The sequence below is a fragment of the Podarcis bocagei genome (assembly GCF_964188305.1).
Source record: "Podarcis bocagei genome assembly, chromosome: 8".
Lineage (NCBI taxonomy): Eukaryota > Metazoa > Chordata > Lepidosauria > Squamata > Lacertidae > Podarcis > Podarcis bocagei.
Window position 1 is genome coordinate 50,043,806 of NC_138133.1, and position 13,915 is coordinate 50,057,720.

A 13,915-nucleotide genomic window follows, 5' to 3' on the forward strand; every position below is an offset into this window, starting at 1 on the left:
ACAAGTATGTCCAGGTCGAGTATAAAACGTGTTTCTATTTCTTTCTGCATTGAATTAAAGAAGTTTCAGCAGCGGAAGGTAACTTGAAAGGCAGAGGTATACAAATAAATATTTATCGTAGAGATAATGGATAATTTCAGAATAAGCAGTATGTGTAAATTATGCGTGAAGATTTTGATGAAAATTATATTAAAATATATTAAAATGGTGGGATCCTTTATTGTCACTAAATGAGTGATTTAGAATGTTTTACTTCAAATAATTTTTCTTCATAAAAATTTGCTGCCTGTGTTTCAACACAGCACTTATTGCAAAAGATTAACTTTTAAAAATTCAGTAGCCCCATATTATCAATATCAATTATGAGAATCCAACATGTACTCTTAAACTAGTCATGATATACTTTTTATATGTCTGTTTTAAAATGAGGGGCATATATCCAACTGTGGGACATCCACTATGTGTGTGTGTATAAGAATGAAGCCTTAATCCTGCCTTTTTCGAATTTAACAAGTCTTTAGCATTCTTCCATTTTGCCACACACTTTGCCCGATTTACAGTCTTCCGTTCCTGGCTGGCGCTTCAAGATCCTTTCACACCCGATCTGAGACTGGCTGTACGTGAGTGAAGGGAGCAATGTGTAATCCTGGCCCCAGGACTTATTGTCTTGGGCATGCCTTTCTTTCCTGTGCACTGACGGGATAACACCCTAAGACTTGTTTCAGCCGACATGCTTTGATCAGCAATCTCTCCATTCCCTGATGGGTCCATCTCCCCCACAATGCCGGCTAACGCTGTTAGCAAGCTGACATGTATCATGCAAGCAGCCATTAGAGGGCAGTCGCAAATCAGGAAGTAGAAGGGCGGTGAGAGCTGCTGCAGCTGCTGGGGAACCGTGCGGCTAACTTCTCAGAAGACCGTGTCTCTTCCGCTCTCCTAAGCAAGAACCCTATTTTGACACCCATGCAGAGACTGGCCGCCGAAGCACAAATTTCTGAGGTAACAATGGGAGAAAGCAACATGTTAGAAAGGAGAGAAGGAGCATAGTCCACCTAAATGGGCCATCCCAAGGTTTTTTTCCGCCCTTCCGGACAAGGCCTCATCATGGCACCTATGTTACAAGGCGGGCCTACTATGGTCTCAGGGCTGATAATAACCCGATATCGGGTGTCCTTTGAAACTCTATATCCCCTTTGTCCACGTGTCTGTTAAAACGGCTCAATGCGATTTACACCGAAGGGGAAAAAAGCATACAAACACAATTATGCTTGAGACACAATGGCCCAGCTCCTTGCCTACCCTACACAGAAAGCAAATGCAATCGCTATCCGCAAGCCACACCTAAGAGAAGTGTTTGCAGAAAGAAGGGTAAAAGATGTGCAGGCATTTAATGAATTAAACGTTTCCGTCTGCGTTCAGAACACAGTACGAAATCCTGTTTCCCCCTGATATTTTTCTTCTCCCCAAACCCAGAGGACTAGTGACTTCATAGTGCAGTTCGTTCTCTCTCTGTGTGTGTTTTTAAACTAGGCAGCAAATCTGTGTTCAGTGGGGATTATTATGGTCAGTTAAGCGAGCAGGGTGCGTATATGCCATTCCACAAGGGAGCTTCGGAACTGAAGGGGGTTGTGCTTTACATATATCCATTCCCCACAAGCCGTCTTAAAACTCTTGCTTTGGCGGGAGCTCTTTTGAGAGCCCAGTTCTTGCACCTTCACGCGACAGGAGGGCAATGGTGAAATACTAGGTCTTGGCGAGCCCCTCACAAACGTGCCACTTTAAGCCTTTCTCGAGGAGGCCTGCCAGCGCGTAAAAGAAACTGGCGGTCTAAAAAGCGGCTTCCGCGTCGCCTCCAGGCAGCCAGGCAGGCGGAGGGAAGAGGAGGAGGAGGAGGCGGCGACGACTCTTGTTCAATAACAATTCACGCCGGAGGGGAGGGGGGGACTATTGCCATGGCAACCCCGGCCTGCCTGTTGGGAAGAGGCCGCCGCGGCGGCGGCCTAAGACCTACATGGAGAGCGGCGGCGGTTTGACCGGCTTGGCCTCCGGGAGCCCTGAAGATCCCGGCCCGGCCCCGAAGCTTGCGACCGACCTTCCCGTTCTCCCGAAAGGTAGTGGCGGGGCTCTAGGCCGCACCTCGAGGCGAAGGGCGGGAGTGGTTTTATTTTTGCGAGGTGGGGGCCCGGATTCGGATTGTCGGGGACATAAACGCCGAGAAGCCGGCGCGGGGCTGAGGCTTGAAGAGTCGCCTCGCTCTGCTCCTCTTCCTCCTCGGGGCCCTTAAGGCCTCGCCTCCCTCTCGCGCCGTCAGTATCGCGACGGTGGGATTTCCTTTAATTGTACGTAATATAAATATGAAAACACGCTATTATTTGCATGCCGACTTCGTTAAAGTTTCCGAAGTGGTAACAAAAACCAGCACCGGTACGTTGCTTTCAGTGCATTAAGAAAACCACAAAATAATGGCCTACAGTTTATATTTTGCGTGAGGCTCGCCGTGAATAAATTCCTTTTTACTCCAAAGTAAGCCCTCCTGCGTTACATTGGGCAAGTAAGACTTGTGTTGAGTCGCAACCTAAAATGCCAAAGGGCAGGTGAATTAGGCCACCAATAGATATGTATTTTTTTTTATTATTCATAGCAAGAGGGGCCATCTTGCAGGAGGGTGTAGCAGAGCTATGGGGCCATGTGAAAAAAGGCCTTTGATGGAAAATAACCTGAACAGAATGGAGGATACAGAAGGAAATTCTCCTATAATCAAACCTCAGACAAACCTTGACCACCTGCCAGTATGGCTGGAATGGGTGCGAGTTTGAGGCCAACAAAACCAGGAGGGCCACAAGTTCTCCATCCCATTTTTACAGCATTTTACTGCACCAATAGCAGTAGGGGCAAAACAACACTAGGTACTGGTAGGTAGCTCCCATGCGGTACTGCAAAAATTAAATGTACCTTTTCCACCACCAGAAGTCCATTCATTCTTCACTTCAGGCCTTTGAATCATCCTCATCCATAGTGTAGACAGCTATAGTTTCGCACATAGTGAAACCAAACTGAGACGTGTGTCTCCCCAAAGTTTTATTCACACTTGCGAAGTCATATATGTCAAGGGGTCACAGCACTCATTCTTTTGTACTCTTAAGGGGCAAGCTTTCATGGCCTTCTCAAATACTGTACTCAAGGAAGTGAATAATTAAGTGAAGACAAAAGACAGGATAAACACTGTCTTGTGCTCTTGTTCCCAGTACTTAGGGTGATAATTGTTCTCTATATATTGTTCCATTGCTCTTTCAGAAGTACAACAGTTTGCTGCCATGAATGAGGAACCTGCCACTATTTGTTTCAATGAAGATGATTATTACTGTCCTGTTTGCCAAGATGTGTTTAAAACACCTGTGAGGATTTCTGCTTGTCAGCATGTGTATGTATCTATGTCTCTGGCCCATTTTTATTTGCCCCTCCCTTGTTAATTATATATTTTCTCCCTTCCCTCATACTCTTCCTATCTAACTGATCTCAGTAAACATTTGTATTTTTTAAGAAGGATGTTCTCTTGTTAACCCCACTTTTAAGGAAACTACTTTTACATATGCTAAACAAGTGCCAATTCATAAATTCTTGTAAGTGCTTCTACTCTTGTATATGCTGCATAATATACTTTTTCTTGAAAAATCACCACAGAAGCCCTCCATGAAGTTTGTGCTTGCTTGTTAAAATACATCTACTGTATCCTTTTGAGTTCCGTTTGTTCCCATGCACAGCACAAATTCGAACATTTGCTAAGCTTTACTAAGCATCTTCAGTGTTGTAACCCAGATAATCTTAAAGCTACTCAGAATGGAAATAATTCCAGTTTTTGGATGTAGATAAGAAAAGGCTTACTGCACAATATCTCATGAAAGCAAATTCCATAAATTCATTACATTCTGTGTGATAAAGTGTTTTTTTTTAAAGAATGTATTGAATCTTGTGTCATTCAGTTTCATTGGAAGACCTTGAGTTCTAATATTATGAGAGATGGAGAAAACTTCCTTTCACTTTTTCAACATAAGCATAATTTTATAAACCTACACAGTGATTCCTACCCATCCTCCCTCATTTGCCTTTTTCTTCACTATTAAAAGCCCCAAATGTGATGACTTTTCTCATCAGAAAAGTGCTCTAATCACTCTGGTAGTTATCTGTATCTTACTATTTCAGATCTGGCTCAAGTGCAGATCTATATAAAGGTGTTTTTTTTTTAAAGGCGGTTTAATTTTGAATGTATTTTGTAATTATCCTTGGTGTACAGTTTGCCCTTTTCACAGCTGGTGTGCACTGGATTCATTTTTCATTTTGTACTCTGTCATAACCCCTCAATATCTTTCTTTGTGAGTAACTGGCAGTTTTGATCCCCTGAAGTTAGGTTTTTTTTGTCTCAGTGTGCATCACTTTGAATCTCCTTTGTCCCCCCCACCTCCCATTCACACAGTTTTTATATGTTTGGGAAGTCTGCTTGGATTTTGACCATCCCCAATATATACCGTAATCTGCAAATTTCACTGCTTCACTGCTCTCCCCAACTTTAAATCATGAGTATATGAGTTATGACAGACTGGTGAAAGTGGTATGCTATAGTAATAATAATGGGATTAGAATAACTATTAATTGGTAAAGCAGAACATTATTTTTGTACTCAACTTTATATTTGGGTTCAGGTTTTGCAGGAAATGTTTCTTAATGGCTATGAAAGAAGGTGGAACACATTGCCCACTATGCAGAGGCATTGTCACCCGAAAAGAAAAAGCACGTCCTAACAGAGCCTTAGATGTTGAAAACAACATGAAGAAATTGGTGGGGAGCTGTAGATGCTGCGACAAACAGGTATAGTAGATGTAAAATAGTGTTAAAAGTGGGTAGAGGCTGAAACTCTGTATGCTCATCTAGAAGTAAGCCCTTTTGTAAACATGCATAGGATTACATTGAAATAATATTTATTGCAGACAGGTGGGTAGTGCACCATCATCTGCTACCACATTTTACATTATGAAGATTCTGAGAAAAAGCAGACTGACTTTGAATAACAAACAAGTGTTGCAACTACGCACTGATAGAATGTATTCCTTCTCTTTTTTTTGTTGTGATTTGGGAGCACTCTAGTAAATTAAAACTGTTAATACAGTGGTGCCCTGCAAGACGAATGCCTCGCAAGACGAAAAACCCGCTAGAAGAAAGGGTTTTCCGTTTTTCGATGCGCTTCGCAAGACGAATTTCCCTATGGGCTTGCTTCGCAAGACAAAAACGTCTTGCGAGTCTTGCGATTTTTTTCGCTCCCCCCTTTTTCTAAGCCGCTAATAGCCTTTTAGCCGCTAAGCCTTTAATAGCCGCTAAACCGCTAATAGTGCTAATCCGCTAAGCCGCTAATAGGGTTGCTTCACAAGACGAAAAAACCGCTAGACGAAGAGACTCGCGGAACAGATTATTTTCGTCTTGCGAGGCACCACTGTACTGAAGAAGATGTGGAGGTACAAGAATGGCTTGAGCAGTGACTGTAAGACTATCTTAACCAGTATACACTTTGAATTACCTGATTGAAGCTAAAGCAATCCCCAAAAGTAGCAGCTAACCATATGTGCATTAACTTTTTATCTATCTTAAGATCTTGGGAAGCTCAAACCATAGAATACTGTAGAGTTTTATGATCTGTCACCTGATCTGGTTGTTTAACTCCTGTGTTGAGCTCAGTAAAACAAAAATATTTATAAGGCACGTAAGAAAATATGTGTTAATGCTTAGTTGAATGAGCTTTCAGTATTGCAAATCAAGGGAATTTAGAAGAAAGTTTTGTAAACTAGTTGACATGATTTTCCTCAACTAGTCACAGGAGTAATTTTTTTAGGCAACTATAGGATTGCCCATAAATGAGATTCAACTCTAAATGAGACACAACTTTATTTACAGATAAGATTCTCGCGCATGAGACAGCACTATAAATCGTGTAAAAAGTATCAAGATGAGTATGGTGTTGCTTCTGTAATTCCAAGCTTAGACATATCTCAGGATTCAACAGGAAACAGGTAAATACCTATTTGCAAGCAGCTTTATACATTTTAATGCTTGCTTTTTAAAAAAATGTCCCAAACTATTGTATATTGCGTTCTTTAGATTTGGCATGGGGGAAGTTGTTAAACAATGTAGCTTAGAATTTATTCACAGGGTGGTTGAAGTGTGACAGTAAAGTACACTTTATTATGTTATATCCAAATGAGAACTTCCGACACAATGTTATAATTATCTTTTAGGCTTTGGAACTTAGTTCTGATTATGAAATGCCAAAAATCACTATTTAAATCAACAAAAATTACTTTGTGTATTGCAAACCTTTGTTTTGTTTGCAGTATGGGCACCAGGCTTCAGCGGCCCTTGGCATAATGGTGATAGTGCCCCTCCTCAAACAAAGGCAGGGCTCAGTCCAGCTTTAGGTGGCAGCTACATCCTTCTCTGCTGCTTTGGTGGTCCCAGTGCCACTCACTGTCCTCCACTCAGATGCACTTCCATGGACATGCAGCAGCACTTTTGAATGGGAGCTAAGCTCAGCTTCATCCATGCTGGCCACCCAACACCTTATGCAATGTTTCTGAAGTAACTTAAAAAATAATAATGTTTATTTAGATAAGAACATCTATAGTCCAATTCTAAACATGCATTTTTTGAAAGCAAGTCCCACTAGTATCAATGGGATTAATTTATTCATCATACTGCTTTGAATTGCAACCTCTTCTGTATTTAATTTGAAAATAAATTCTCACGCTTTGTATGAAGTTTTAGAAGTGACTCTTCTACTTCGGAAGTTGGAGAAAATTCTAATCTACATGTTCCTGAAGAAGCTACAAGGTAGGACTACCATTGAAATCAATAACTATGTGGTTTTAGGTATTGGTGGGAAGGAGTGCCAACAAATGAAGGGAATCTTCAGTAGAAGACAAATTTCAAAACAAATACCATAGTCCAGTGGCTCTGATGTATGCTCATGCAGGGACGTTAATGTGTGGATCCCAAGCTTTGAATAAGAGATGCTTCCTTACTGATTTCAGTGTCAGGTATTAGATTACCAGGTGACAAAGTAAATAAAAAAGCTATTTCTCATTAGAACTTTATGCATGCATTGACTGCCTCGTGGGGTTTGGGCTGGGGCCCATTTGGCTTTCTTTATCTACCTTCAGGTCTTTTCACGTATGTGTCAGGCATGGAGAATTATACTCCTGTATCAGTAACCTGAATATTTTGTATAAAAGTGGTTTTCAGCCATTGGAAACCACTAATGTGAAGGTAGCACAAAGCACATCACACTACAGTTAAACTTCAAAACAAGGCAGAATTTTGGATTTTATCAAAATTTGAATTTTGGGTTTAAGGTATTAAAACAGATTTGTGTCAAGGTGAAGTATTAAATAGGTATGTGATACCTTATAATATATTTAGGTCAGGTAAAATCAGGAAAATGGAATTTGATTTGTTTCTTAGAAAAAGATATTCCAAAGAAAACAACTTTTTATATTTGAAGCAGTGCAAAGTAATCCTGTGATTTACTGCAAAAGCTGCTGGTGATAGATGAAAGAGATCCTGTTGAAAGACTAGGTAATCTTAAGAAAACACCCCCAAAAAGCCTTAAACTGAAAAATACATAGCATGACCTCTCTTCCATTGGCTTAATAGATATTCTGTTATTCTTTTGTTTTAAATCGCACTGTAAACTGGCCTGGAATATTAGGAACAGACTATATACAGTGGTACCTCGGGTTAAGTACTTAATTCGTTCCAGAGGTCCGTTCTTAAGCTGAAACTGTTCTTAACCTGAAGCACCACTTTAGTTAATGGGGCCTCCAACTGCTGCTGCGCCGCTGGAGCACGATTTCCGTTCTCATCCTGAAGCAAAGTTCTAAACCCGAGGTACTATTTCTGGGTTAGCGGAGTCTGTAACCTGAAGCATCTGTAACCTGAAGTGTATTTAACCCGAGGTACCACTGTAAATACCTTAAATAAATCAGCAAACTGCATTCAAATATGTTACATTTTGACTTAGTGCTACATGAATTCACTACAGCAAGCCTCAGTGTGTTTTGGTCTCATTTTATGCATTTCCTCCTTTTGCTGAAATTAATGGGGAAATGATTGTGGGTGACAGAGTTCCTTGAACATGTAACATGCTGTTGCAGGGATTTTCATCCATGTGTGCCTCTTTCTCATATTTGTTTTCAGTGGACAGCCTACATTCAAATGCCCTCTGTGTCAAGAAAGTAACTTTACAAGGCAGAACTTATTGGATCACTGTAATGATAGGCACCTTTATCAACTAGTTCCAGTAGTGAGTATGTGTATATACAAAAGAAAGTTTGTGAAGATTTTATCCTAGTATGTGTGAATTAAGCGCTTTTTTAAAAATTATCTTAATTCTATGACAATAGCAATATTTTCAGAAAGAATGAGCCACCCTCTTCTCCCTTCAGTGATGGATCTAGCAGTTACACCATTTCCCTCAGTTTTATACTGAATGACATTTTCCCATTTCTGATCTTTTTTTTTAAGTACTTAGATCTGTAATTACAAGACATGTTTTCCATTTTCAGTTTGGGATTATTATTGTTTTATTTAGTATTCAATAAGTTTTCTTAAGGGACGCGGGTAGCACTGTGGGTTAAACCACAGAGCCTAGGACTTACCGATCAGAAGGTCGATGGTTCGAATCCCCTTAATGGGGTAAGCTCCCGTTGCTCAGTCCCTGCTCCTGCCAACCTAGCAGTTCAAAAGCATATCAAAGTGCAAGTAGATAAATAGGTACCGCTCCGGCGGGAAGGTAAACGGCGTTTCCGTGCGCTACTCTGGTTCGCCAGAAGCGGCTTAGTCATGCTGGCCACATGACCCGGAAGCTGTACACCGGCTCCCTCAGCCAATAAAGCAAGATGAGCGCTGCAACCCCAGAGTTGGTCACGACTGGACCTAATGGTCAGGGGTCCCTTTACCTTTACCTTTATGTTTTCTTAAAGGACTGCCCTTCATTCTATTTTTTCTCACTCTGTCGCATAATACATTGCTATTAGACACATTTAAGTCCATTTGAGTTCAGTGGAAGTACTAAGCACTTAAGGAGTGCCCAGCTGGGGCAGGATGGTGCCCTGTTTTACAAGTAGTGCCCAGTATTGTTTAAATGGGAGATATTAGAGACATACACTCTTTTAAAAACTTTTTTGTCTTAAGTCCCATTTTCCAAGATTCGTTTTGTAAAAAGATTGCTTAAGATTAAGGGCAGAAATAGACAAGGAGTATCTTCTTTAGAAACATAAATGTTCAGTGTCATTTCCTTTAAAGAATTTAAAGTATGTGTAGTTAACTTTTTAAGTTTAATCTCTTCTATTCACATTCCTTCCAGGAGTATCCTTTTGTTTTAAGAATGTGTCTGTTTTAAGGCATTTCTACGTAGTATGACGTAGTATGATTTTCATAGAAACTAATGTTGATCTACTATCTAGTTATGTAACTTATGTGAGCAATTGTCTGCCTCTTGATTCTCTCTCTCTCTTTTAAAGATCTGTCCTATTTGTGTCTCTTTTCCATGGGGAGATCCTAACCGGATTACTAGAGATTTTGTTGGCCATTTAAATCTAAGGCATCAGTTTGAGTATGGAGATTTTATGGTAAGAGCTTTTCTTTTGTTCTTGCTCCCTATTTAAAATGTTGACATTTTTTAATCTCTATGCTGGAGGACTAAATTAGAGCCTTATTCATCTTGGATTAATTTGGGTAAAAGCACCTTCTATATTAGATTGCCAGATTTAAATTACCTAGAAGCCTGGCTTTACCAAGTTCTACAGCTGCCCTGGTAAATTGTGAAATCTCTTTCCTAGGTAAATTTGGAGAAAAAGCTAGAAAAGCACTTAGGGGATTTTGTGCATTTAAAACACTTCTACCCTGCTTTAGGCATATACCTCAATAAATCATGCATATACTAGTCTCTACCCTGAAGCTTACAATTTAAAAGATAGGACCCACAAGGAAAAAGATGGGAAAGGACAGGAAAAGCAGTCTTGGTCACTCTTCTCAAAAGTTACAGTTCATATAACAACCAGCTAAATTGGAAGTTATTCAGGCAGCTTCATGGAATGACTGCTGTTGAGAGAGAACCAGCCAGTCTCAACAAACCTGATGAGAATAGATAGCCCTGCTTCTCTCCTCTCCTCTGTAGCCTGACAGCATGGCTGTGGTGATAGTGAAAGGCAGATGGTGTCTCAGCAGGTCTGGTTTCTCCCCCTGTCAAATGTCAACTGTTTACTTCTGCTGCCTGGCTGGGGAACAGTCTGGCTGGGGAACAGTCTGTGGTGCTGGGATGCCAACAGGATTTCCTGGACCTGTTACACTTTACTTAGATTGGGTCCTCTGCAATCCCATCAGCAGTCTGTTGGAAGAATTTAGGCTTAAGTGCATATATTACCTTAACCTATATCTTACAGGGCCATTACAAAGATGAAAGGGAGGATAATATACACAACCTTGAGCTCCTCACTGGAAGAGCAAGATATATATATCACAGATCATGTAAACAAAAAGAAACATGCTCAAATCCAGAAAAGCCATTCCCATCTTGCTTTAACTGCAATGTTCCATAATCTAGGGTTGCCATATGTCCAGAATTTCCTGGACATATCCAGAATACTGCAGCTGCAAGCAGTGTCTGGGTGGAAATGGGTGAAATGTCCTGGAAAATAGGAAAGGGGGGGGGGAGGGAAATCCATTTTTTTCTCAGTAAGTAGGAGGATTCATTTATTTCACCGGAGTTATTTCTGAGTAAAACATATCGAAACCAATTCTGTTTTATACCCCCTAAATTTCCACTGAATTAATACCAAATAACATAACTAATAATTGCTCCTTAACATTATCTCAAGTAAAAACACTGTTCCAAAACAACATTGCTTGCTTTTCCTTTAAATGTCCTGGTTAGATGTGAATAATTGCCATAACATCACTCATAATCAACATTTTGCAACCATTCATTTCTGGAAATGTTTTGGGGGAGGTTCCAGTTTTTAGTAATTTATTTTGCTGTTACTAGCATGTTAATTGCCGGAATGACAGCCTTCTTTTCTAAAGGATCACTTATATCATTTAGCAGACTATTCATATACATTTTCCCATTGTGTGCTCTTTGTTGTAGTAATTAATGCAGAGTACATGCTGAACTGTAGAGTGTAATAACTTGGTCTGGGGGGAAATTCTAAACCATTTTTGTTGTTGTTTGTATTTAGAATCCTCAGCTGGATGAGGAAACTCTGTTCCAAAATGCTGTTGAGGAATCTTGTCAAGAGAACCTTTGAAATCTCTAATTTGTTCACATCATTGCTTTCTGCGAGGGGAGAAGCTGCATCAGTGGTCTCAGTGTTAATAAAAGGGAACCCTTGTATCCAGTTTAACTGTATAGCAGTATTACTTTCCCTTGAATTTATTTTAAAATGCTTTTTATTTAAACTAACAAAAAAGCATGTTATATTATAATACTTTAATATGGGGTGTTTTTTCCTCCACATAATATTAGAAATATTTCAGATATCTGGCAAAAACGTTACTGTCTTTGAGATAAAGCTATTAAGAGCCATTTTGCATCATTTGTTTTATTATTTTAAAAGAATTGTTACACTATAGAGAGAAAAATTGCACTGGGACAAAGTATTGACATACAGATAGTAAGGACAGGGTGGTGTTTTTTATTCTTTTTTGGATGAGTTAAATAACTTTTTTTCTATGCTTACTAAATCTATGTTAAAAGCTAACAAACCCCCCAATAATTTCTAGCCCAATACTATTTTAGCCCCAGCTAGTGTTTACATAAAAGAACATGCACACAGGGGTTTTCTCAATGCTGTCAAGAATCTCTTAAGTAGCCACAATCTGGAGGCTTCCTAGCTATGGCATACTTACTACTTGGCCATTTTCTAGACACCAGCCACTTACTTGTAAAGTAGCCTATCTTAAATTGATAGGTTTAATTTATTTTATTCAGAGATTGGTTACTTACTGCTTTTTTGGATTGTATCATTATTCACTTGAGAAAGTTTATAAAAACTTTTTCCAGTTCTTTAACAAAATTTGGGATAAAAAAGTCAGAATAATGAGCTGCAAGTATGTTGAAAATACTGACTGACTAAGGAAGTTTTATGGTAAGAAATAAAGAGGTATTTTATTGGAAGTGCTGTTTTAGGGGGAAATTGGTCTTGGGCCAATACCAGCTTAATCTGATTTTAGATATGAGCTTTCTGTTAAATTATCTACTGAACACTTGTTTCAAAGCCTAGTCCTGGAAACCATGGGAATACCTGTGCATCTTCAAAAGCCATTTTACATTTGAACACTCTAAACATGGGGTTACCACTTCATGAGTCTCAGTGCCTAAACAATCCTTGTCTAGGAAAGGGTGCAGTTGACATTCCACCCAAAGCTGATGGTAGGCTCTCTGCCATGGAGGCCACGCGGGCCTCATTGGACAAAGATTGTTCCATAAATACTCCTAAACTCTCTGCATGTTCCTTTAGAGTGCAATCCAATCCAGAACAGGCAAGTCCCAAATTCTCAGGCATGGGAATTGGTCATCCAGAGCACCCTTGTCTTAGCAAAATTCAGCTTCACTTTTTTGGTCCATATCCTACCCACCCTGATTCCAGGCACTGCTTCATCTTGTGCATGCCCTCTTGACTGAGAATTAACAAAGAGCTGGGCGTCATCAGCACATTGATGACACTGCCCCAAGTCTCCTGATGACTGCTTCTGTTGGCTTCATATAGATGTTTAATAACATTGGGGATAAAATAGTGTTGTGCAGTACCCCACAACTAAATCACAAGGGTACTGATACATAGTCCCTCAGTACTATTATCTGAGACTGGCCCTACAAATAGGAGTGGAACCACCATAGAGAAGTTCCTTCAACATCCAACTCACAGAAGGTACCATGGTCAGTGGTATCAAAGCTGCAGAGAGATAAGCAAGAGCAACAAAGTTGCACTCCCCATCTCTCCTCTGGGAAATATTATTCATAAGAACAACCAAGGCTGATTTTGTGTTAAAAAACATCCTGAACCCTTATTGGAGTGGGGGCAGTTAATAGCTTTCTTCCTAGAGTGTCTACATCTACATTGCCACAGTCCTGAAGCACCTTGCCCATAAAGGGTATTAGACACTAGGTAGTAGTTGCACTATTGGTATAATTAGGAATGAGCAGATTCCCTCAGTACCATGTCATTGTTGCCTCTTGTCTCTGTAGCCTAATGCAATATTAGGTTGCTTTAACAAAAGCAAGTCATTTGTGGTAATAGTTCTACTCTATTCTGTGCTGGTCAGGCTGCCTCTGGAGAACAGAGGTCAGTTCTGAGTGTCTAGCAGAGTGCGATCACGTTAGCCCCCCCCTTTTTAAATTAATTTTCATTTTTCACATCACACATAAAACAACATATTCACAACACACAAACCATATTGCTTAAAAATATCAACTCAGATTCTTACAGTACACTCCAAAAAAATCTTTCCACATATTACCATGCAATCTCAGTGTGTATGTGTGGGTATAAATATAATCTTGATGCATATACTCCAGAAATGGTTGTCACACACAGGAAAGAAAGGGGCTAGAATTCCCTTTGGTTGCATGAATCTGGCACATCAGCTTTTCATCCAGGGCTATTGTCCATGCTCGGAGCACCTATTTCCGCTGAGAGGAAGAACATTAAGAGTTATTTATGAGCGACTGGTGGAGTAGACATGGTCTTTATTCCAAGTAAAGCAAGTTGAGGGGAAGGTTGTAGGTCCATTTTGTATATTAAAATCAATTTTTTAAATACCAAAACCCAAAACTGATAAACATGCCCCAAATTTAGGATCTTCCAATTCTATA

At 40.0% G+C, this 13,915-nt stretch overlaps 1 protein-coding gene across 1 annotated transcript; it reads left to right on the forward strand.

Annotated features, from left to right (window-relative positions):
- The first annotated feature begins 1,937 nt into the window (after window positions 1-1,937).
- RNF138 (ring finger protein 138) lies at window positions 1,938-11,439 on the forward strand. Its single transcript, XM_081206839.1, is given in 9 exon segments — window positions 1,938-2,003; window positions 2,006-2,111; window positions 3,295-3,421; window positions 4,698-4,863; window positions 5,941-6,056; window positions 6,802-6,873; window positions 8,239-8,344; window positions 9,564-9,671; window positions 11,280-11,439. Coding segments are annotated over 9 exon segments (921 nt in total). The 5' UTR covers window positions 1,938-1,952; the 3' UTR covers window positions 11,349-11,439.
- Window positions 11,440-13,915: the final 2,476 nt, after the last annotated feature.